The following is a 23996-nucleotide window of genomic DNA, read 5'->3' on the forward strand; positions in this document are numbered from 1 at the left end:
CCACCAAATATTTCTTGGTTTTATTTTGGTTTTTTTCCTGTGTTATTTGTAAATATTAATAAAATCATATTTGATATTAATGTTCTTTTTCCTTTATAATAAGTGTAAGTAAGTACTGTTTTATGAAACATTTGTTTTTTTTAATATAATGTATATACTGGATTGCTGTGCAAAATGTATTTCCTAAATAACTGTTTTGTGGTTTAAAAAGTTTAAAAACTACTGTACTCTATCATACTTTCACTTAAGATGGACTCAGAGGAGAAACTTGTTTCTTTTTACTTTCATCTTTAAAATGGGAATAATAATAGTTGCTACCTCTTAGGATTATTATGAGGAGTAAATCTATAATAAAGTGCTTAGAACAGTGCTTTCCTAGCTCCATAGTAGGTGTTCAATAAATACTAGCAATTGTTATTACCAAGAAAAGTAATCTTCAGAGCTAGTGCTTTGTTTTTCTCTTAATGCACATTAAAGACTTTTGTTATGAAGACTGTCCTTTATTTTGGCTGGTAAAAAATAAGCTCAGAGATAAATTTGTGGCCAAAGATTAATAACTAACCTTTTATCTGTTTTCCCTTGTTTCTGATTTTGTTACTCTTAGGATTTCTATTGTATCTATGTAAGCAGCTCTCATACCCTTTCTGGAACATCAGAATCCTCAAAATATGTCATTTTAATTTAATTCCACTAAAATTTCAGAGATGTTTTCATATTCATCTGTGCTAGGAGAACAGGTCGAGGTTCTTGTGAATATTCACTGCCTGTATTAAACTGTAGATTAATGAAACTGTAGCTGTCCACTGTGGTTAGTTGCTCTCTCTTTCAGCTTTTTACTCTATGATTGAGTCCAATATAGAGAAGAGAATCTTGATAACTGCATTAGCTGTCTGCCTTATTGAACAGTTTGTAAACCCAGATAAACCTGTGCTATGTAGAAATCCAAGTTACAGTAGATCCTCATGGTGAAGCTCTACTAAATTTTTTTATTCATTGAAATAGAAAGTGGTACATCAGAAACTTTAATAATAATATGGTTCAATATTGTTTTCCATAATGTGACATCAGAATTGATGTTTAATTATTCACCTGTGTTAAATATTAAGTGATTTTTGTTACTTTGGTACATATATATCTGTTGTAAAACATTTCTAACAAAATTTCTGATTAAGGTAAATCAATTTGTGTGGTAAAAATGCTTGGGCAAGGAGCTGTTACTATTATGGACATGTAAGGAATTGCAATTTTCTAGACTCCCTCTAGTGATATACATTTATTAAGGCTAATTTCTCATTTGTATGTTTTTATTTTATTTTATTCATTTATTTTTAAAAATATTTATTTATTTATGGCTGTGTTGGGTCTTCATTGCTGTGTGCAGGCTTTCTCCAGTTGGCGGTGAGCGGGGGGCCACTCCTCGCTGCAGTGCATGGGCCTCTCATTGTCGTGGCCCCTCGTTGCGAAGCATGGGCTCCAGGCTTGCAGGCCTCAGCAGTTGTGGCACGTGGGCTCAGCAGTTGTGGCTTGTGGGCACCAGACCTCAGGCTCAGCAGTTGTGGCACACGGGCCCAGTTGCTCCGTGGCATGTGGGATCCTCCTGGGCCAGGGCTCGAACCCGTGTCCCCTGCATTGGCAGGCAGGTTCTTAACCACTTCACCACCAGGGAAGTCCTGTATGTTTTAGAAACATAATATTTGCCATTTTGACTCTTTAGTGATAGAGCAATCCATTTAAAGCTGAAAAAGGTAATCAGACATCTCTGAACATATTGAAGATAAACTTTAATAAATGAGTACTCCCATGTGTCCCAGAATTTTTGAAAACATAAGTCCTTAGAAATCCATGGTCAAAGGTTATAGAATCTTTCCCCTTTTGCTACTTTTAACAATTCAGAGAACTTATAATCCAAGTTGCAAATCCAAACAAATTTGTGAGAATTTGTTCTTGATGGGAATAAATTTAAGAAGATGGAGAGGGGAGAATCCAGCGATTGAGAATAGAAGAGAATGGAAAAGAAAATAGTAGGGTAGAAATAAGGATTTTTACTATGAAGTTTAGGTAGTAATAAATGGTGAGGGAAATCCTGGTTTCAGAATATACACCTTTATCGTTTGGGCTGTTGGATCTGAGATGTGTTTATATATGGGAGAGCTGATGGCACGTGCTTTGATATGAAATTATAGTGGTCATAGCTTTGTAAGTTTTAGGCAAATTTTAGGCAAAAATTAGAGCAATATTTGTTTTGCCAGAAGTATTTCAATTTTTCTAATGTGTGACTGTTAAGATAGTTTCCCAGCCGCACTGAAGGGTACAAGTTAAGTAAAATCACTTTTGATCTTTGAGATCATGAGGGAACCTAGGGGGGTCAATGACCTAGGCATAAAATCAGAAAGGCTTGAACATTTTTTAAATGTATTAACAAATCTTAAGTGGCAGGATAGTAAGCAGGAATTAACTATGTAGTTGAAGACATTTCAAATGCCATTATAGACTTTTTGTAGGTCTTTCTTCTTGTTTTTGTGAGCATAAAATTATTTATGAGGCTTTTCAAGGTTTACTTGAAACATACCTTCAGTAGTTCTTGATTTCCAAAAGTCTTAAGTTTTTCAAAGGCTGCTTATCTTGCTAGAAGGCAGCATGGCTCAAGGGAAGGGGTCTGAGGCTTTGGAATCAGGAAGACTCAGGTGTGAAAGTTAGTTTTGCCATGTAATTATCACTGAGGTCAGTGACATCACTCTGGCTCTAGCTTTATCATCTCTAACAAGTATATATTAATTTTTTAAGTTAAGGGTTATTCTGAGGTTTAGGTATAGAATGTAATCATCCAATAAGTGGTAGCTGCTGTTATTAGTCATTTTAGGAACCTAACTGTAGTGACCTGAAGGATCTATGGTACTTTGATTGTTTTACTTCTGTAAAATTTTAAAAACAGAATTGTTCAGAACTGAAATATAGATGAAGAGAAATTCATCTAATTTGCATCCACTTTTCATTGCCAGTTCCTACAAGTGACTTCTGTATCTTGTTAAGCATATATATTTTTATAAAGTTCTTAGCTACACATAAAAATGGCTTTCAACGTTATTTTCTTTTATTGTTAGATTTTCCTATTGAATTTGCAGCATTATTTTGTGATAGACTGTTTTTCCATCTACTCACAAACTTTAATGGTTGTAAATACAATTGGAGGTGGTGCTGGCATTTAAATATTTGAATTTTTCTAACTAAAGGCAAGTTATCAAGAATGAAAAAGTGGTTCCCTGTTTATTTTTTCTAATTCTCAGAATAAATCACTAAGGAACATAACCTTTATGTATCAAAATGAGCATTATTTCTTTTCAAGCCGTTTTGAGGAATTTTTAAGATTTCTGTAATAGAACTATGATATGTGTTACAATTATAGTGGCCAAAAATTTTTATTTCCATTTGTTTAACATTTGCTACTGATTCAGTTCCACAAAAATAAATTCACTTGGAGACTATTAAAAAATAGTGAATTTTGAAGAAAACCTACAAAAATACTTAAAATTTAGCATTATGATCATTGTTTGGTGTGTTGGTCTTAGCTAATTAATAAAATTTAGTTTTTATGACTATGCAAAGTAGTGAGATCTAAGTGAAGTTTTTTCGATATGTGTTGTGATCTGATTTTATTTTAAATTACATGGCAAAGGGTTTTAGCCTTTATTTCTCACCTAATATTTGTGTTATTGTCCAAACATCTAATTAGGTGAAACTGAAATGATTCAATTTTTATGTTACAGGAGATTACCTGGGGCAATTGATGTTATTGGTCAGACTATAACTATCAGCCGAGTAGAAGGAAGGCGACGGGCAAATGAAAACAGCAACATACAGGTTTAGTATTTTAAAAGTTATTATTTTTTTTTAAATGAAGGATTATATCTGTGTTCTAATTTAATTTATTCATTCATAGCACTGTGCTATATGTAAGGTGATTTAGGTACTACAAAGGGGATTTAAAATGTGGAATCAATCACCATGTTATTACGAAAGCTGTTCCATTTAAAATTTATAACCTTTGGATCTTTTTCAGTAAGATATTTTTTTCCTTGCTATAAATGTGATATATAGGCTCATTGGGCTAAAAAAGGAAAATATGGGAAAAGATTAAAGAAGAAAATAAAACCGTCGATAGTTCTGCCATCTAAAGATAACCACTCTTAACATTTTGGTACATCTCTTCCTCGTCACTAAGCAAGATTGGGATAGATACTACTATGGTTATATTTTTGGGTATCCTTTTTTTTTCCATATAAAATTATCATTTGCATTTTCCCATATTCTTAAAAATATTTAACACCTCCTCATGATAGATTTATTGTATGGCTATACCATAATTTATTTAATGTGACATTTCTGGGTGAAGTAGATCTCTTTGTTTTTCAAGTGAAAGAATGAAAGAAGATGAGTTATTAGCTTGTATAATTCAAGTTTGAACTTTGAGTAATTGAGACTTTCAGCTATTAGCTTGACCACACTTTTTTTCATTATTTATTTTCTTTCTCTGAGTACTCTAAAAGATGTCCAGTGTTTTGATTCTTTATTACCTTCAGTAAATTATGTAAATGTTCTTTTTAGCACATTTTAAGGTAAATTATTTCTAAAATGGCAGATAATCCTCTTTTTTACCCCCACCATTAAAATGTCATGCTTTCTTAAAATAATACTGCTTTCTACTTTAAAAACTAGCTTATCAGCATAAGCCTTACAAAAATTATTGTACTTAAATGTAGGAAAAGTTAATGAAAGGTTATATGTTTAAATGATATGCTTTAGCCAGCAAGGATTTGAAAAGTATACATTAAATATATAAAATCATGTTGCCTGTTTTTTCTAGTTTTCTCAAACAGAATCCGTTAGGGAGCTTGTCAAAAATTCAAATTTCTAGGTGCCACTCTCCTGTAGGTTCGGTTTCTGTCCCTTACCTGTTCACATAGATCAGTATTTTGTAAATACTTTTTAAGTATAAACCCTTGTTCTTAAAGTTACAAGGCTCACATAAAGAAGTTTTTTATGTATCTGGCTGCCTGTTAGTTGCACCCTATTGATGCATGCCTTATAGTCTCTTACTTTGCAACCTGATAATGACAGGCCTTGGTACAGTGAATATCTGGTTCTATTGCCATGTTAATTTCTTAATGCTAGTATCTATGACTAATGATTATATTGCCTTAATTTGAATACTTTAACTTTGGTTGAGTAACAAAGATAATACTCATTACATTTTATTTATGAAGTACTTAATTGTCTCGTTTAGAATATTTTTAGAACAATTATTCCTTAAGAATTTTATTTGTAATGATTCAGTTTTGTCTAGGCTTTGAATATGAACATTTAAAAAAGTGTGTTTGAGAGTGAATACTCACATCTGTATAATATACACACACATCACACACATAGAAAAATTACTCCTGCTTCCCCAGAATATATGTAAGTGAATAAAACTTATTTCTTAGATTAAATGAGATTCATTTACTGAGTTTAATCTTAGATAAGAACATTTATTCATCTTTTTAATTAACTATGCTCTAATTTTAGGTCCTTTCTGAAAGATCTGCTACTGAAGTAGACAACAATTTTAGCAAACCACCGCCATTTTTCCCTCCAGGAGCTCCTCCCACTCACCTTCCACCTCCTCCATTTCTTCCACCTCCTCCCACTGTCAGCACTGCTCCACCTCTGATTCCACCACCAGGTAAATAGTAAATAAGACATTTGATTTTGAAAGAAAAATAACCTATGAGTGTTTTTAAAATTTTGAATTTAACAATTAAAGTATGTATTTGAAAATAGCATCTTCATTGATTGCACTACATTAATCTTCATTGATTGCACTACATTAAAAGTAATAGAATATGAAATTGATTATGTAAAATCTTCAGTAGATTCACACTGAAACAGATGTATATGTGTCTTACTTTTTCAGTAAAGCAAAGAAGCAATGTACTAAAATAGGGAAGAGTGGACAGACACTAAAATTGTGATCCAAAAATATGATAGTGATCCCCAAATTAAAGTTGCTAGTTGTGTATGTATAAATTCACATTGAATCATATTAACTTGTTTTGAAAAAAAATTTAAAGATACTTTCAGAATGGTGTAGGTCAAAAAAATTACATCCTGTGAAGGGATTGAAATGAAAATCTCTGTCTGGTCATCTTTCTTTGTATACTGGTTTCCTTTTAGGAGACTGTTTCTGGGTGCCAGGTATCTGGTATTTACCTCTACTACACAAGAGAGAAAATTAATGTCATTTTTTATCATATTCTTAGTCACTTTTGGTTATTTATTAAAAACTAGATCAGTGACAGTAGAAAAAAATTCACAAATAATTACCAAATTTTATACTTTCATCCTTTTGTCTGAAGACCTTTTTTATTTTATTCATGATAGGCTTTCAATATTTATATCCCTTAATCAATTTTTAATGAAACTAACAGGATTGATTGAGATAATAATTACTTTCTTCCTAGGGAGAATGCCACTAGTAAATGTTAAAAATTAGCTCCTGGTCCTAACCAGAACTACATGCGCTACATATGTTAAAATTTGCTTTCTAGTAATAAAATCAGTTTAGGGCTTCCCTGGTGGCGCAGTGGTTGAGAGTCCGCCTGCCGATGCAAGGGACACGGATTCGTGCCCCGGTCCAGGAAGATCCCACATGCCGCAGAGTGGCTGGGCCCGTGAGCCATGGCCACTGAGCCTGTGCATCCGGAACCTGTGCTCCACAACGGGAGAGGCCACAACAGTGAGAGGCCCGCGTACCGCAAAAAAAAAAAAATCCGTTTATACTAGAGAGGCTTGTCCACTCACTTTGAATTTGCAAGAGAGTTGTCTTTGTTTTAAGCGGTGGTGATTGTGATTAGAGTACAGAAGCACTTAAAGGGTGTGACTAATCCTTCCCTGTAATACTTATCCTGGCCTCGAAAATTCACCTACTGCATTAGCCCCACAAGCACAATGCCTTTGATTTTCTTCTGAGATTACTTCTGCTTTCAAAAAGGATAATTATGAAACCTGACTACAGCTTTAGGGAACCTGTTGTCTCAAAAATAGAGGAAAGAGAAGACTGGAGAGGTTACTCAAGAGAACATTATTTCTAAAGTTCAGTGAATTTCTTGTTCCAACAATAAATTGCTTGTTCTGAATCCGAACCCATTCAGAAGTTGTGCCTGGATCTGTGACTTTTGAATCTTTAATGTGGTGAGAATTAACTAAATGAAAAGAGAAAGTAATGAGGACTTAGTGATCCATAAATGAGTCCTTTGCCCTATGAAAAAGATAAAATGTAGAAATAGTTAATTTTGAACGTATTTGATTTAATGAGACTAAAAGATGATCAATGTATGTGATAATAGTCTTTACACGACATTGCTTTGTAATCTTATTTAAGCTTTACCAGCTACTAAAAGTGATTTAAAAGAATTTTCTTATTTGCTTGCTAATATAGTATATTCCCAGATGGCTAACATATTTCAACACTTGCTATTTATTAAAGTAAGTGAGAGAGAGGCGGTGTGAACTAATGATAAAAAAGTAAATACTTCCCTGGTATAAGAATATTTAGAAGCCCTGTAGGATATTGATAGGCAATGGCATTATCTGGATGTGCGTTCTTTTTCAAAATGGCAAAATCATTCCATTTCTTTGCCGTATAACCTCTGTTTATAAGGATGACAAATCTTTTAATTATGTTGAGCTTATCTATGACATTATACTGTAGAGTACCAGTGATTATTGCTTAAGCTGTCTATTTAATATTAATTTTCAGCTACGTGCTTTCCATATTTTAAACACCTGTCCAGATTTCCTTTGATGCTTATCCTTAGAGAACATTTCCATGTCATCCTGTCAGCATTGAAGGAATACAAATTCAGATGAATTCTAATGCTGGTTAAGCAGTACCTATCTGTGGTATATTTGCTGGGGGTGGTAGCGAGGGAAAGATACCAATTCATATTGAAACCAAATATTTGTAAGTTGAGACTATCTGGATTACTCCTTATTTTACTAGATTGTGAGCTGTTGGAGAGAGCATAGGCTGTGTATTTCCATTTATGTTTCCCTGCAGTGCTAATCACAGAGGTCTTGTGTATACTTGACATTCCCTTAATACGTTAGCTAATTGAGTTAACAGGATATTTATGTATCCATAACACCAAAGGGATTATCAGATTAACAGTTGGTACAGGCACTTATTAATCAGAATGAGCACAGGCTTTAAACTACAGTATGGCTGCATAGATATATATACATATACCAGATGAATGTAGGCCTTGATTAAAGCCACATTTTCAGTTACCATTTACCACAGAGTCACATGATTAGAGTATATTCTGTATAGTTTGCTGTAATTTAGATCACCTTAAGTAGCATAAGCAACTAATGAAAGAAAGCTGTGGTTCAGGAGTCTTTTTGTAAGTACTGCCTTAAAAAATACTCCATTTGTCTTTGAGAAACCTTGGGTTTTCTTTTTGCTTCCTTGAGAAATAATTAAAGGAAAAATGAAGAAAAATCTTTGGGGAATTAATTTGAACATTTTAATGTTGCATTTGTTAACATTAGCTTTCAAATGCTTAAGTTTTTAAGACTGTAGTTCTGTATATGATGGAACAAATATAGTAATGATGTATTATGCCCTTAATTTGGGGTGTTATCCAGATTTGCTTGGAATAGTCCTATTATACGTTTTGTCCCAGGTTAATTATTACTATTCACTCTCAGAAACGCCCTGGTGTGGAGGATTAAATTTATGGTCAGCTCTTGGAGGTTTACAGATGTGGCTTCTTGCATGAGTGGACAGTTAGTTACTCCTTAGCAACAGTGAATTGATAGAGACCGCTTCATTCAAGGAACTTTTACTGTCAGGTAGTTAACAGAAAAGAAAAGGTGTGTTGCTTCCTCTCCCCCTCAAATACACATACATCTAGAACATACATGAAAGTGACAGAGAGGCCAAAATCATATTTCTGGCCACAATGGATTTGTACGGAGAGCAGAGGAGGTTTTGTTTTGGAGAGTACAACAAACATGTAAGGTCCTAAGTGAATGTTGTGAGTTCTGGATTAGCTTTTTTAAATGAAAAAGTATTTAATATGGTTCCTTGCCACCATGCTAACAGTAGCTTGAAAACAAACACTGGTTATTCAAGATCTTCCTTAATTTTCAGAAAGTCTATTATTTTCATTTTCTAGTGAACCAGAAAATTAGATTATTAGATAATCTAAAATTAGATTATTTTCCTGTTAGCAGTATGGTTTCTAGCATAGCGGCTATCAAACTTTTTGGTTACAGACCCCTTTATACTCTTAAAAATTACTGTAGACCCCAGAGAGCTTTTATTTATGTGTGTTATATCTATTTTTATTAGAAATTAAACCTGAGAAATTAAAATATCATATTTTTTTTATTTTTTATTTTTTTGCGGTACGCGGGCCTCTCACTGTTGTGGCCTCTCCCATTGCGGAGCACAGGCTCCGGACGCACAGGCTCAGCGGCCATGGCTCATGGGCCCAGCCGCTCCGCGGCATGTGGGCTCTTCCCGGACCAGGGCATGAACCCGTGTCCCCTGCATCGGCAGGCGGACTCTGAACCACTGCGCCACGAGGGGAGCCCTAAAATATTATATTTAAAATATTATTTTGAGAGTATGCATAATAATCCCATTACATATTAAGATAATATTTTTATGAAAAATTATTTTTCCCGAATGACAACATTTAGTGCAAACAGTGGCCTTGTTTTACACTTTTGCAAATCTCTTTACTATGTGGCTTAATAGAAAAAAAACCGGATTCTCCTATTTGCTTCCGCATTAAATCTATTGTGATTTCACATGTCATGTAGCCTCTGGAAAACTTCGTTGTATACTTGTAAGAGAATGAGCATGAAAATGGCAAATAACAGCCTAGTGTTTATGAAAGGAGTTTTGACCTTGCAGATTCCTAGAAGGGCCTTTGGGACGCCCAGGAAGCTCCAGATAACACTTTGAGAACTGCTGCTTTGCCAGAAGCTTGGCCTGTATTCGATGAATATTTTCTGCATCCTTGAGGAAGTACAATTTTGTCCCTTTATTTGAGAAGCTGTTTTGTAAATATAACATTTATTAAGCTGATTTTATAGTTCCATGAAGATTTTTGGTCTTACACAGCAAATCCACATATTAACTGATGCTGTTTGCCAAAAATGTAAGCATTTTTAAAAATGTAGTTTCTAGAAATACCTTTTGAAAAATAATTTCTTGAAGTTTTTGAGAACTGTACTCGTTTTCTATTTTGTTGTGTTTTTCTGTATTTTTTTAAAAAACCAAGAGTCTGTCAGTGTTTTCAATAAACTCAAAGTAGGGTGTAATGCTAATGATCTGTAACAAATAGTATTTTTTGGCACAATTAAGTTAAATTTAAGTTTTAATAGAAAATAAAAGCTCCTTCAGGATGTTGATATTTTTAAATGTCTTTTTTCCCCATGGATGCTCCCTTTATAATAGTTATATTTTTAATACACCATAGATGCTCTATTTTGTAGAATTTAATTATGGTTTAATATTTGCCTTTTGTTTGTGCTACTCTTCCAGTCACTTTGCCATTAGACGTGAGCTTGTAGAGATTAATTCCTTTACAAGTTATTTGTAAAAATATTGATATTTGTATCAGAGACGTTTTTGTCTAACATAGAATTTTTGTTTTCCATAGGCTTTTAGATTATAATAGGATTAAGAGATCTTAATAAAGATAAAATAGTTCACCCATTTTATAGTTAATGTAAAATTATCTTTTTTACTTTTTAGATGTGGAGTATGCTGATAACTATTTTTGTTGCTTTAAGTTTAGTGACCATATCACCTTCTAACATATTTTTTCTTTAAAATTACTTCCATTCCTTTTTGCACCTTTGTGATTAATTATTTTATTAAGAAATAGTTTTATAGTAGTCTACATTCTGTTTTTTTTAAAAGGGTACATGGTAGATGATGTATATGTATATATAGTATTTAAAATATTGATACATAGAAAAGCATGTGGTGGAAGGTAATATTTAAAGATTTTTATAAAACTTTTTGTACTCAGTTTTTTTGTGCAGAATTTACTTACGAGCTTGATGACTTGACAGTAGAAATTGGTGAGACATAAGGAAAGTGATCAGGCTATCAATTTGTAACATGCTAGTGTTGATGAAATTTGTCATTTACAAGTGAGAAATAGGAAGCATAGTTCACGTAGTTTTTCTGCTGTGCTTTTTTCTTTCATTTGAACTGAATAGAGAAGTGATAGGTAGTAACTATATGTATTAGCTCTTGCTCCATAACAAATTACTGTAGAATATAGTGGCTTAAAACAACATACATTTATTATTGAACAGTGTTTGTGGGTTAGGAATGTGGGGACAGCTTAGCTGGTCCTCTGCTTCAAGTTCTTTCAGAGGCTTTGAGATGGTCATCTCAAAGGCTTGACTAAGAAAAGATTTCTGTTCAAGTTCACTGACCTCTTTGTTGAAAAGATTCACTTCCTCTCCGACAAGGTAGCTGGCTTCATCAGAGCGTGAATGCTGAGAACACAGTAGAGGAAACCAGCAAAATAGAAGTCACTCTCTTTTGTAACCTAGTCACGGAAGTGACATCCCATCATTTTGGCTGTATTTCGCCTGTTAGAAATAAGTCATTATATCTAGACCACACTCAAGGGGAGGATATAAATACCAGAGGTATAAAAAGACATGAATACCAGGAGGCAGGGATCAATGGAAGCCATGTCAGAGATTGCTATCACCTAACTCTTTTTTGCCATAGCTGTATAAAATAATGATGCGATACATTGAGAATGTGTTCATAGATAATTTTTATTCATTTATCTTTTGAGTACAGAGCCTCTATTAACTTTGTGGGAGTTTTTGAAATATAGATGAGTTCCTTTTGATATGATGTTTTGCTGGTCTGCTGTCTTTCTGTTTCTTTGCATCAATTCCTTCAGTCCCTAAATAGGATTTTAGGTCCCCCCCACCCCTATTCTTCTTTACGTTTACAAGTACTTATTACATACTGGAATTAGTTAAATCCTATTCTCTTTCTTTTGAAGATGCCAGATAGTATAGGCTGTCATACAGCTGTACTGTTTTACTTAAGAATGTCACATGCTTTGTTTGTTTCATAAGAATTTGAAATGGAATTTATGTTACGTGTTTTGAATATTGAGGTGCTCAGCAATGCAATTAGTAGAGAAGTTTGGATGTAATCCAGTGATTCGCAAAGTATGGTCTCTGGTCGGCAACATCATCATCTCCTTGTTTGGAATGCAAATTCTCTGCCTCACTCCAGACCTACTGAATCAGAAATTCTAGGGGCGGGGCCCAGCAATCTGTGTTTTAACAAATTCTTGAGGTGATTCTGATGGCCACTGAAGTTTCAAAACCACTAATCTATTCATTCCCTTTAGAACTTCAATATTACTTTTCCAAAAACTTTTGGCCTGTAATAGAAATCTTGCTTTTACTATTGTATGCAAAACTTCCCAGGAAAACAAACATTTTTTCCCTACTCATTTTACAGATAAAGGATACAAAAAAGAAACACAGTACGTGCTTTGTGTTATTTCAAGCCTGTTGGCTGGGCAGCATGTATGTTGGCCAGGACAGGTGCGATTGTTGAGGGAGACAGGACGGGGAATTTTGAGATGCATTTTCTTTTTCATTACACTGTTTCTTTTGTTAACAAAAGTCAAATACCAAACGGTGATTATTTTAGATGAAAATTGTGTTGGTTTAACATTATATCACATATTAAATTTTCTTAGTAGCATTTTGAAAATACATTTGCTAATTGTCAAAGAATGGATTGTATAATGTTTCGCCAACTTTTAAGTTCTGTTTCAGTGAACACTTACCAATAAAGATTTGCATTGAATTATCTTAGATGAAATATGGGTCTCACAAGAAGGACCCTTTATAAGTTCTCATGCCAGCTTTCTGATGTGTAGACAGTTTTTGGAAAGACATCTATATCTGTCTATCTATGTTGCATAATTTTTGTGTTCTTAATTCTTTTCAGTTGATTTTTTAAAAATCTGTCCTATGATACTACTGTAGTAAGATTAAAATTTAAAGCAAAATGTTTGTAATTTTAACTACCTTCGTAGCATACTTAATAGTTTGGTTATATTCTTTTATTTTTATGTTTTGTGAAAGTTTGATAAATGTTTTTGAGGACTAAATTTTGAGAGGTCTGACTAGTATTTTCTTACTTCACATGAATTCACATTGTAGTTAGCTGAAGTGATGCATGTTGCTCGTGTATTGACTTAGGTAAAGTTATTAGGATTACAGAGTGGGTTGCTGAAGTTGGTATGGTTTTTTATCTTACACACCTAGGACAATAGTCATTCATTTAAATAGTCATGTATTTAAATGTGAAAACTAGGTCACATAGTGAAGTCCAGTAGTGCTCTAAAAAAATCTATACTTTTCTAAAGAAAATCAAGTAATAGTAGACATTAAGAACATTTAATATGCTCTGCCTTCCTTGATTTCCCATTTAGTTTGGTGTCTGGGACTCTGCTAGTTTGTATTATTTGCTGGATTCTTTTAGCTTAGTAATATAGGAAGCAGCAAGGTACCTCAGGATGGATGAGAATTACCATGAAGTGTAGCTCATTTTAGTAGACTTGTGGATGCCTAATGATTTTTGAAACATGATGGCTGCCTTATATATCTTTTTCAATCTTCTTGGTTTTTGTAAGTTTAGCGTATCCTTTTATTGCACGGGTGGTAAAATAAGGTGCTTCATTCTCCATTTTAAGGCCATTTGCTGCTTTAAGATCTTTTTGTATAAACCTCTTATTCTGGTAAAACATGCACAGAAAAAGTTTAAATAAATTATTGGCAGATGTTTCATTGACAAGCAAACACTTGAAAGCAGTTTTTTTCATTATTTTTTCCTATGCATTTAGTTAATGAATTAGATTACTTTTTCCTCTTTGGGAATAGTTTTGATGCAGTTTTTAAGATTGGATTTAGTAGACCATTCTGACTTTGTTGAAGTTATTATGGTATAAAATTTTCCTTGAAAAAGTTATTTGTTTTTTAAATTTTTCTACTTAGAAATGTCATTTTTCTTCAAACAAACTTATAATTTGCATGACACATAAATTTTAAATTAGGGTTTATAGGCACATTTGACCAATGTAAATTGAGAATGTTTATACATAGCTTATTTCTTAAAGTTTAATAATGTGTGCCAATGAGTGAGAGTCACTCAAATTAGTATTTACTGACTTCTATAGAAGTAGACTTAGTGTGCCCTAGGGGTTTATATATATGAATTGGCTATACCCCCTATCCTCCCACAAGTCAAGGGAAGTAATAACCTTTCCACACTCCTGTCAACAACAGTAAAACAATTCACACTAACACTTGAACCTCCCTCGTAGCTTTACTAAAGTGAATATCCATCATCTTCCAAGTTACCTTGCACTACCTGCAGTATTTAAGAGCCCATTGATCACTTTCCCTATTAAACTGTTAAAATAACAAGATCAGATGTTGATTATCAAACTTAGTGTTAATTTCATGGAGTTTGATATTTGTGTATGCACAAGTGTGCTTTTTTAACTGATGTCTCGCTTCGTTTGTGATTACAACTAGTGGGGGAAACCTTGTTATGAAGTTGTTAGACTGGGATTTCATCAGGAAGTCTGATGTTACATTTGAATTGTTGGTCCTCTGCAAGAAAACAGAATGCTGCTTTTGACGGAATAAGCCAGGACAATGAGGCGAGGGGTTTTATTTCAAGGTTTTCTTTGGTGATGGCATAAATACATAACAGGTTATGAAATCCAATTACTATATTAAATTTCATCACTTGTTTTTTAGGTATTCCAATAACTGTACCACCTCCAGGTAAAACTTTTTTTCATGTTTTCTCCATCATTGTTAATAAACATGAAATTTCAAGCTTACAGTTACAGGAGGGACAGTGTTGATGTGGTTAGAATGTGGAATAGGCTATTGGGATTTCAAGGTCCTATTTTCAGCTCTGCCTTTGCTTCATTCGAGTTTTGATTAAGATATTTAGTTTTCTTATACTTGTCTTACCCATTTCTGTAGAAATAGACATTCTGAGAAAGTTTTTACCATATCAATTTATTAAAGAAAACAGTATAGGATTAAAAATAAAATTTTTATTAAAAATTGTTTTTTCAGACCAATGAATTTTTTATGTATGATGAAGTGACTGCAAGAGAAGAGAAAGATCATTTATCTTGACTTTATCATGGTTTCTGATTTTTTTATTTTTACCCTGCTGGCATAACTCAATGTTGTGAGAAAGCATGTTCTGAACCACACAGATAGGTTGACAGCTGGACAGATGGTTGTTCATAGAGCAATGATTAAATTGTTCATTGTTGTAAGGATATGATCAATAGGAGTTTATATGTGGCCCAGTGTTTTTTACATTTTTTTTCAGTTCTTTTTAAATTTTTTTATTTTTTGGTAGTGTGATACAAATATGATAGCAAGTGTATTTTTACTGAGTTCAGTATTAAAAGTCAAGAAGTATAAAGAGAATGAGAGGTGACAGTGCTTGGAAGGGTGGGTCTAAATTCAAAATGACCTTGATAAATAGAAAATAGTGGAGTTTAGATAGCATGGGATAGTATACATATTTAGATGTGGGATAGAGAGTCACTGATTATGAATATGGCTGAAAAAGACGTACTAGGAAAAGTCATAAAGGAATCATTGGTGTGTCTTTATAGGTTAAAAAGAAGTGATTGTAAGGCTATATAAAGTAGGATTGTGACTCTAGGACTAAGGTAGTAATTGCTAAATTTTACACTGCTAAGATGCTTAATAGAGGAGAACCTAAAAACTGGACACAGTGAAGATGAGCATGGTGAATTTGAAACAGCTTGAAGCAGGGCTAAAAATGGATTTAAATGGACTTTTGAGAAGGGTTAGGAGAACTGGGGTTCATTTTTACCTAGAATACTAAAAAGGAGGCTTAGTGGAAGTGTTTTCAAACATGTATTTCAATGGATTGCTTTTTGTCCTCATGCAGATCAGCATATGAATTGTAGTGAGAGAGATTCGAATTATATAATTTAATGTGCTTCCTAATAGGGTTATTAAAGCTTGGCAGGAATTGGTGTCATAAGGAATTGGTATCATAAGTTGTAGAATCTTCAAGTCTTGTTGGGATATTTTATTGCCTATCTGAATTTGAAAGTGCAGAGTAGATTTAACTGTTAAGGCCCCTTGTAGCCATACTCTGTGGTATTTCATTTAGGTTTTGTGAATTACTCACAATGCAGACCTCATGATATAAAGGTGCAAATTATTTCATTTCTAAACTAATTTAAAAACTATATTATGTGCTTTTCTTTATAAATTAGTTCTTTAGGGTTGTGCTATTTAAAACGTATTTTATGATGGATGTTCTCAGCCTTAAGCATTTATATATTTACTGGTAAGATTTTATTTATAAATTATACATTTTAAGGAAATTTATATACATCTAAACTCTCAAAATATTTTTTGAAAGAGGTAAATGCTATTTTATTTGCTTTCCTTCTAAAATACTTAAAATATATCTGGTGGCAACACTACTACTGTTTTATATATGGAAAAGGTAAGGCATTGAGATTAACTTTCTCACACTCACAAAATGGGCTGTGTGTGGTGCTGAAAATAAGACCGGGTGTCCTGACTCCCAGTTTGTGCTCTGTGTATTAGACCAGACTGTTCATTTAAAGTTATATTCCTCCAAAAATCTGTTCATAAATTTAAGCTCCACTTTTTTTCTGTCCATTATAACATAGAGAAGCACGTTATATCCCCAGAGAAATTTAGTGACACACAGCAACCTTAACTCTTGGCATTAAGTGTACATTCTGTTAACTTTTTTTATCTTATGATTGAATGTTTCAGGTTTTCCTCCTCCACCAGGCGCTCCACCTCCGTCTCTTATACCAACAATAGAAAGGTAATCAGTATGGGTACTGTAAACTTTATCATTGATAGGCTTCTGACAGAAGAATCATATGTATCTTGGTAATATTTTCAAAAGTTTAATTTTATAAACAATAGTACCTGCCTTTTAATTCATAAGTCTAGATCTGTATTAGTTACTTTTATATAAGATGTTGGACCTATAGCCTAATAACAAAACAGGACAAAGAAAACTAAATGATAGTATTTTGAAATATCTTGCTTTGATTTACGATACTCTTATTAAAGAAACCCCTAGATTGTAAAATCTTGGCTGTAGTCAAGTTTTGTGGGATGTACAAACAGATGACTAGTAATCATGAATAATGCATGTCCGTTTTAGGATTAAGTAAGGATAACTATTTTCAGGGACCACAGTAAAGCAAAGCTGCCTTATTCCTTGCTACCCAGTGCAACTCAGCTTCCACAAAGGAAGATTGGATCCCTTCTGCGTGGCAGTAGCCTTATTTTTTATACCGTGCTTTTATGGTTTATGTTATTTGGAATGCTGTGGTAAAGAACATTTACCTCATGGATGGCAATACCATGTTTAACCCCATAGGTTTTGGAATCACACTAACCTGGTTCAAATTTGGCTTCAGAATTTCCCAGCTTTGTGTTCTTAGGCAAGGTTCAAAACTATTCATTGAGACTCAGATTCCTCTTTTACCAAATGGGGGGTTGATAGAGTTGTGAAGATTAAAACAGCTAGTGAATATAAAGCATCAGCACCATTCTTTGCAGATAGAAATAACTAATAAATGGTAGCTATTATTATTTCCTCTTAAGTGGCAAATAAACTCTATAAAAAATACTGTATTTCTGAAAAAGTGATTTAAACTATATAAAAAGAAAAATTGTGAGAACTTTACATCAATAACATCAAAGCAAGCATATGATTTTCAAACGAAATGATAAAACTCGGTGAAGTGTGACTTGTGAGACCATAGGATTTAATTTTAAGTTCTTGTTAAACATATATTTGTTTTCACAATCAAAATGTTAAAAAGTAGTATTTGTTGATTCTATCAGTAGCGCTGAATTTCTGATTTTTAATTATTAAAGTCAGTTTTTTAAGGCAAAATTTTAACTAAAGTCTGAAATACTTTGTTAGCCTCGAAGTTTCTGTTACTTATTGTGAGTCAGGCTGAATTGATTGGATTACTCATGTTAATACTAACAAGCTATATTTTCTTTACAAGTAGGTGTTAGGTTTTGAGGTTAAACAGCCTGTGTTTTTAAGTATTAAAAAATAAAGTTACAGAATTACAGGTACCATTATATGGTGATTAAAAGTCATAATTCTGCTTTATGTTTTGCATTTGCACCTAATTATTAAAATTCAGAACTTCCTTGCAACACATAAAAATATATTTTTCTTCGACAGTGGACATTCCTCTGGTTATGATAGTCGTTCTGCACGTGCTTTTCCATATGGCAATGGTAAGTGTTATTTTTTAATTGCCCAGATTCAGTTTGAATCAGTAAAGTACTTAAGTACTTTTAAAACAATAGAAACATACTTCCATTGTTTAAAGTACTATCTTACAGAGCAATTAAAAAATATTTACTACAGGAATAACTAGGTCTTACATATATTCCAGGTCACTTAACAGAATACTTTTCATTTCTTTACCAGCCATACTTCTAAAAATTAACAAATGGTGACACAACAGGGATATTTGTCCCTTGCCTTTTCCCAAAAGGATTTAGGATTTGTCACCAAATTGTCGATCTTCACTGTCCATAATCTTTTTTGTTTCTTAACTCACGGTATCTGACTAACCTCTTTCTCATCTTTCCCCCTCACTGGTTTATCTTTTCTTCTAGATCATTTGGCAGGTTCTCCTTCATGTTCACTCTTGACAACTTTATCCCTTCTAAGGCCTTCTGATACCACTTTCTGCTTAGATTTCTTGATCCATTCATTTATTTTAAAAGAGCTGTGCATTGTACTAGGTTTTAAGGATACAGTAAACTAGACATAGGTTTGCTTGCCTTCAACAAATTATAAGCTAGTGAGGAAACAACCAGGTGACAGAAGAGGGTATCATAGGAGCATGGTGGAGGGGTCTCCCACTCCACTGGAGTGGGGTGTAGATGATTTGGGGTTCAAATCATGTTCAGAAACATGGGGGTGTGAGAGAGTGTGGTAGGCTTTATGAACTGAATGAAGTGTGGTGTGGTTGGAGAGTAGAGAATACGATGAACATCTAGAGATGAGATAAGAAATGGTGCGGGGCATTACAGCCATGCTGTAGAGTTTAGACCTTAGTCAGAGGGCTGTGAGGAGCCATTTAGTTTTATGCTGATTTGCATAATTGTTAGGTTTACATTTGAATAGCGTCCATTCTGGCTACTTACTGTGAGGAGATTGGGGATTTGTAGGGTGGGAGAAAGGTGGGAAGGGCAGCGATGCCTGCTTGATCGGGAGAACAAGAAGCTGTTAGAGTAATCCAGGGGAAGAAATTTATAGTCCTGAATTCAGCGGATACCATGGGGGATGGAGAAAATTAGTGGTTCCAAAGGCATTTAAGGAGTAGAATTTGTAAGGCTTGGTGAGAGATCAGATATTTGTATCAGTCATATACTTTCAGTTAACCTTCTAGGTTTCTGTGTCAGGGTTTTGTACTGTCCTTCAGACCCACCTTGTTCAAAGCCACATATTCCATTCATTCACATCAAAAGGTAGTCTTTCTGTTATTTGTTTCAGTGGTTATGTCACATTTTTTCCCCTGGGCTCCCAGGAAGTCATACTCTTTGGGGTGGAATCTTGCTTCCCCCTCTCATTATTTATGTGACTTTTGTAGATCTTTAACCATTAAATGGAGAGCATGATTCTTCCTCATAAGATCAGAGAGAATACACTGAAGCATGTTAGTCCTGCCATTTAATAAACACTCAAATATTAGCTGTTACTTTTCTGATTATCCCCATCTCCAACAAGCTCCAAGTTCCTTCCCTTTTCTGCACTTGGAGGCGGTTATTTTTCACATCTGTTAATTGAAGTTTTAATATAAAGGACTCAGCACAGTACCTGTAATATGTACATACTCGATAAGCATTACTTATAAAATTAATTAAAATTTACTTTTACCTTTTTTATGGCACTTAACATTTTCTGCTTTGTCATTAAATTCCTGTATATTTGTTTCAGTACAGATGAACTTGAGGAATAGCCCATATCAGAAAGAATAAGACTTTATTCTTGAGATTACCTGCTCAGTTTCCTTGTGGAAGATTTCATTTTTAAAAACTGGCTAATTAAGCATTTAACTTTTTCTCAAAGTAATACATGCACATTTTTAATAAAAAAGCAAGAGTTTTCTGCTCACTCTTTACCACCCCCTCAGAGATGAGCGCTTTTCCCCCCTTTAATGAGGATGTCTTTAGTACTAACAATGATAAAGCATAGCACAAGAATTAAATAGAGGAAAGTTAGGTTTCTTTATTCCAGTCAAACAAAGCCTTGGGATGAAGATGATAACTACTACTTCCTCTTTATCGGTAATTCTGTTTTACCTTTGTTTATTTTAGAATTTTGTAGTTCATCCTCAAATACTACTAAACTAAGTAACTGTAGATGGAAAACAATGATTTTTCTTGATGTGCATATTAAGATTGTGCTTACAAAGTAATACCTAGTTTAAAAGTAATCTTTGCAGGAATATTGAAGAACTGCAGAGACAGACATTTTTAATGGTTTTTAGTTCTTTTGATGGTCTGCATGGCATTTCTACATAGGCTTATCACCCTATTTCTTGATTATATAACTTTAGATACCATCTGTTATCTTCTTATTGTGATGGATGTGTATTTTACTCACTTACCATCATTACTCCTCTCCTATTCCCCTGAAGTGAAATTATATTACTCTCTTTCTTCCTCTTTTTATTTATATACCTACCCTCTGTTTCATGCACCATCAGTTTCTACTACTGTGTCTTTCCAAGCCTTCACCTCTTTTTCCACCTCTGCCTCCCTGCTTTGATCAGCTGTACTTCTAACATTCTGTCTTGTAACCAAAATTATCTGTGCCCTGACAAATATTTTATTCTAAAAGCTAAACCATAGTCATATTATTATGACTGTGTAAATATTCTGTACTATACCGATAATTATACTCAAGCCCCTCAAAGAAGAAATTTTCTATGGCAAATACATTAAAAGTATCATTTTTTTTAACACTTCATCAACTGTGCAAAGTCATACCACATTTTAATTGGGTTCATATTTGAACCATGAGTTTCTCTACCTCAAGTATACAAAGATATTCTTTAATACATTTTTCCCCAAAAAAAGTTTTCAAATTTCTTTTTCCTGTGTAAGTTCTTAAGCCATCTGGAATTAATTTTTGCCTACGTTATGAAGTAAAGATGTAATTGTCCCAGTGTTACTTGTTTATCCTTCCTGAGGGATCTACGGTGTCATCTCTCCATTCGTGTATCAAGTTTCCCTGCATGCATGGATCTGTTTCTTACCTTTCTAGACTATTCATTTGGTTAATTTAACTGTCCCTGTGCTAATAATGCCACACTACCTTAATTTTGAGTTCTTTAGTAAATCTGATACCTGGTTCAGCGAAATCTATCTACCTTATTCTGCTTCAGAAGTATTTTGGGGCCATTGCTCTTATATATCTATTTTAGAATCAACTTTGCAAATTCCATGAAAAACTCTGTTGATTTTTATTAATAATTAACGCTTATATTATGCATACAGTATGACAAACACTGTTAACTCATGTAATCCTCACAGTCTTATAAAGCAGGCATAGTGTTACGACCCTCATTTTATGGACTAGGGAATTTAAGAACAGCCAGATTAAGGCCATTTTCCCAATGTCACACAATAAGTGGCAGAGGCAGGCTTTGAAACCTTGTAGCCTTGCTCCAGAGTCCTTTCTCTTACTATACCATGTTATTTGTTACATTGATGCTCTAGAACAATTTGTAGGAATTCATACCTTACAACATTGTGTTAATGTATGAACAAGTACTCTCCATGTAGGGAGGTGTTCTTTAATGTGTTTCAGCTGAGTGCTATAATTGTCTCCATACACTTCTTGCACATCTTTGGTTAGATTTAGTCATAGGTACCTATTTTTTGTTCTTATAAATGGTATATTCATTTAAGCTCCATGTACTGTTTGTGTTTGCTTGTATTTAGAAATATAATTGGTTTTTGTTTTATTTATATGTATATTTATTGATCAATATATATGTTGATCTTGTAGCCTGTTACCTGTTGAACTCTCACTATAATTTGTCTGTGAATTCTCTTCAGGCAGTATCATCTGCAATTCCTTCCGTTTCAGATTCTTATTCCTCACCTCCCCCCGCCCCCAACCCCCTTTTTTTGGTCTTATTGTTCTGGCTAGGATCTCCATGTAATATTGAAGTACTGAAAGTGGAGTTCTTGTCTGGGGATACCCCCCCTTTTTTTTTAAAGGAAATGCTTTTATATTTATACTACTAGATTTTTACTCTTAGGTTTTTGATAAAACCCTATGTCAGTATAAGGAAAATCTCTTCTTGTTTTCCAAGGGCTTTTAAACTGTGAACGGATATTGAGCTTTATGAGATGCTTTCTGAGTTGATCATACTGTTTTCCTTCTCTGTTAAATGTGGCAGATTTCTAAATTTTTCTAATATTGAGCCACCTTTTATTTGCTGAGGTAAACCTAACTTGGTCATGATTGATTTTACCTTTTTATTTTTAAAAATAAACACTGACTTATTTAGGATTTTGACAACTAAGTTCATATGTAAGATTGTTCTGTGATTCTCCTTTATTTGTACTGTCCTTAACTGGTTTTAGTATTAAGGTTATACAAGCCACATGGGATAAGTTAGGCAATAATCTTTTTTTCCTATTCTCTGGAAGTTTGTATATTATTAGAGTGATCTGTAGTAAAAGTCACCTGTAAAAGCCATCTGGTCTTGTGGGAAGGTTTTAAATTACGGGTTTAATGTCTTTAATAATTATGGTACTAGTCAAGATTTCTTTTCACTCTTGAGTTACTTAATGTGTTGGTCTAAAGTATATAATATTCTCTGTATTGTTTAATCTCTGCAACATCTGTAGTTGTAGTCCCTTATTGGTTCTGATAATTTTTATGAGGTCTCTTTTTTCTTAATCCTGTCAAAAGATTATCATGTTTTATTCATCTAGTCTTTAAAAACCAACTTTTAGCTTTGTTTATTGTATGGTAGTTTTCTATTTACTTGATTTCTACTTTTATCTTTATTATCTCCCTTCTGTTAGATTTTTCTATTTTTTCCTGGGTTCATAAGTTGAAAGCTTAATTCATTCACTTTCCATCTTTTCTAATGTAGTGTTTTTTAAGATTAATTTCCCTCCAGAACAGTTTTCATTTCTAGACTTTTGATATATTGGGTTTTTGTTTATGTTCGGTTTTTAAATTATTTTAAATTTATGACTTTTTTGACCCTTGAGTTATCAGAAGTGTGTTTTAAATTTGATATATATGGAGATTATTTTCCCATAATTTTTAATTTTTACTTCTAATTTAAATTGTATGGTGGTCGGAGAACATGTCTATTACACTTATCCTTTGAAAGTACATAGTATATTTTTATAAATGTTTCATATGGGTGAGAAGAATGAGTATTCTTTACCTGCCCTGGGCAGTATTCTATGTTATGTCCATTAAATCAACTTTGTTAGCGGTATTTTGCTCGGTCCTCATATATCTATAGTGATTTTTTTGTTTGCTTGAAGTGTCAGTAATGGAAAGAGTATGTTAATCTCCCACGATCATGGTGGATTTTTCTATTTCTACCTGTATTCTGTTAGTTTTTACTCCGTAAAAAGTAAGGCAATGGTGTTAGATATTTGGAAGTTTAATTTGTTCTGTCTTCTTGGTCAGTTGCATCCTCCACCTTCAAGTAGTCATCCTTTCTTCCCGGAGTAATCCTTTTTGTATGAGTCTGCTTTAATACAGCTACTCATATGGAAATTGGGGGATATTA

At 33.5% G+C, this 23996-nt stretch overlaps 1 protein-coding gene across 34 annotated transcripts in view; it reads left to right on the forward strand.

Annotated features, from left to right (window-relative positions):
- FIP1L1 (factor interacting with PAPOLA and CPSF1) overlaps positions 1-23996 on the forward strand; it is a 68634-nt gene that overhangs the window by 31348 nt on the left and 13290 nt on the right. For 20 of the 34 annotated variants that reach the window (XM_060299345.2, XM_060299347.2, XM_060299350.2 and 17 more), the window contains 5 exons: positions 3765-3858; positions 5563-5719; positions 14884-14910; positions 16942-16996; positions 18389-18444. In XM_060299345.2, the coding sequence (XP_060155328.1) occupies positions 3765-3858; positions 5563-5719; positions 14884-14910; positions 16942-16996; positions 18389-18444 (389 nt within the window). The remainder of the gene's footprint in view (positions 1-3764; positions 3859-5562; positions 5720-14883; positions 14911-16941; positions 16997-18388; positions 18445-23996) is intronic. The other 14 variants (XM_060299348.2, XM_060299344.2, XM_030880542.3 and 11 more) reach the window with 1 other exon arrangement.

The sequence above is a fragment of the Globicephala melas genome, chromosome 5 (assembly GCF_963455315.2).
Source record: "Globicephala melas chromosome 5, mGloMel1.2, whole genome shotgun sequence".
Taxonomy (NCBI): domain Eukaryota; kingdom Metazoa; phylum Chordata; class Mammalia; order Artiodactyla; family Delphinidae; genus Globicephala; species Globicephala melas.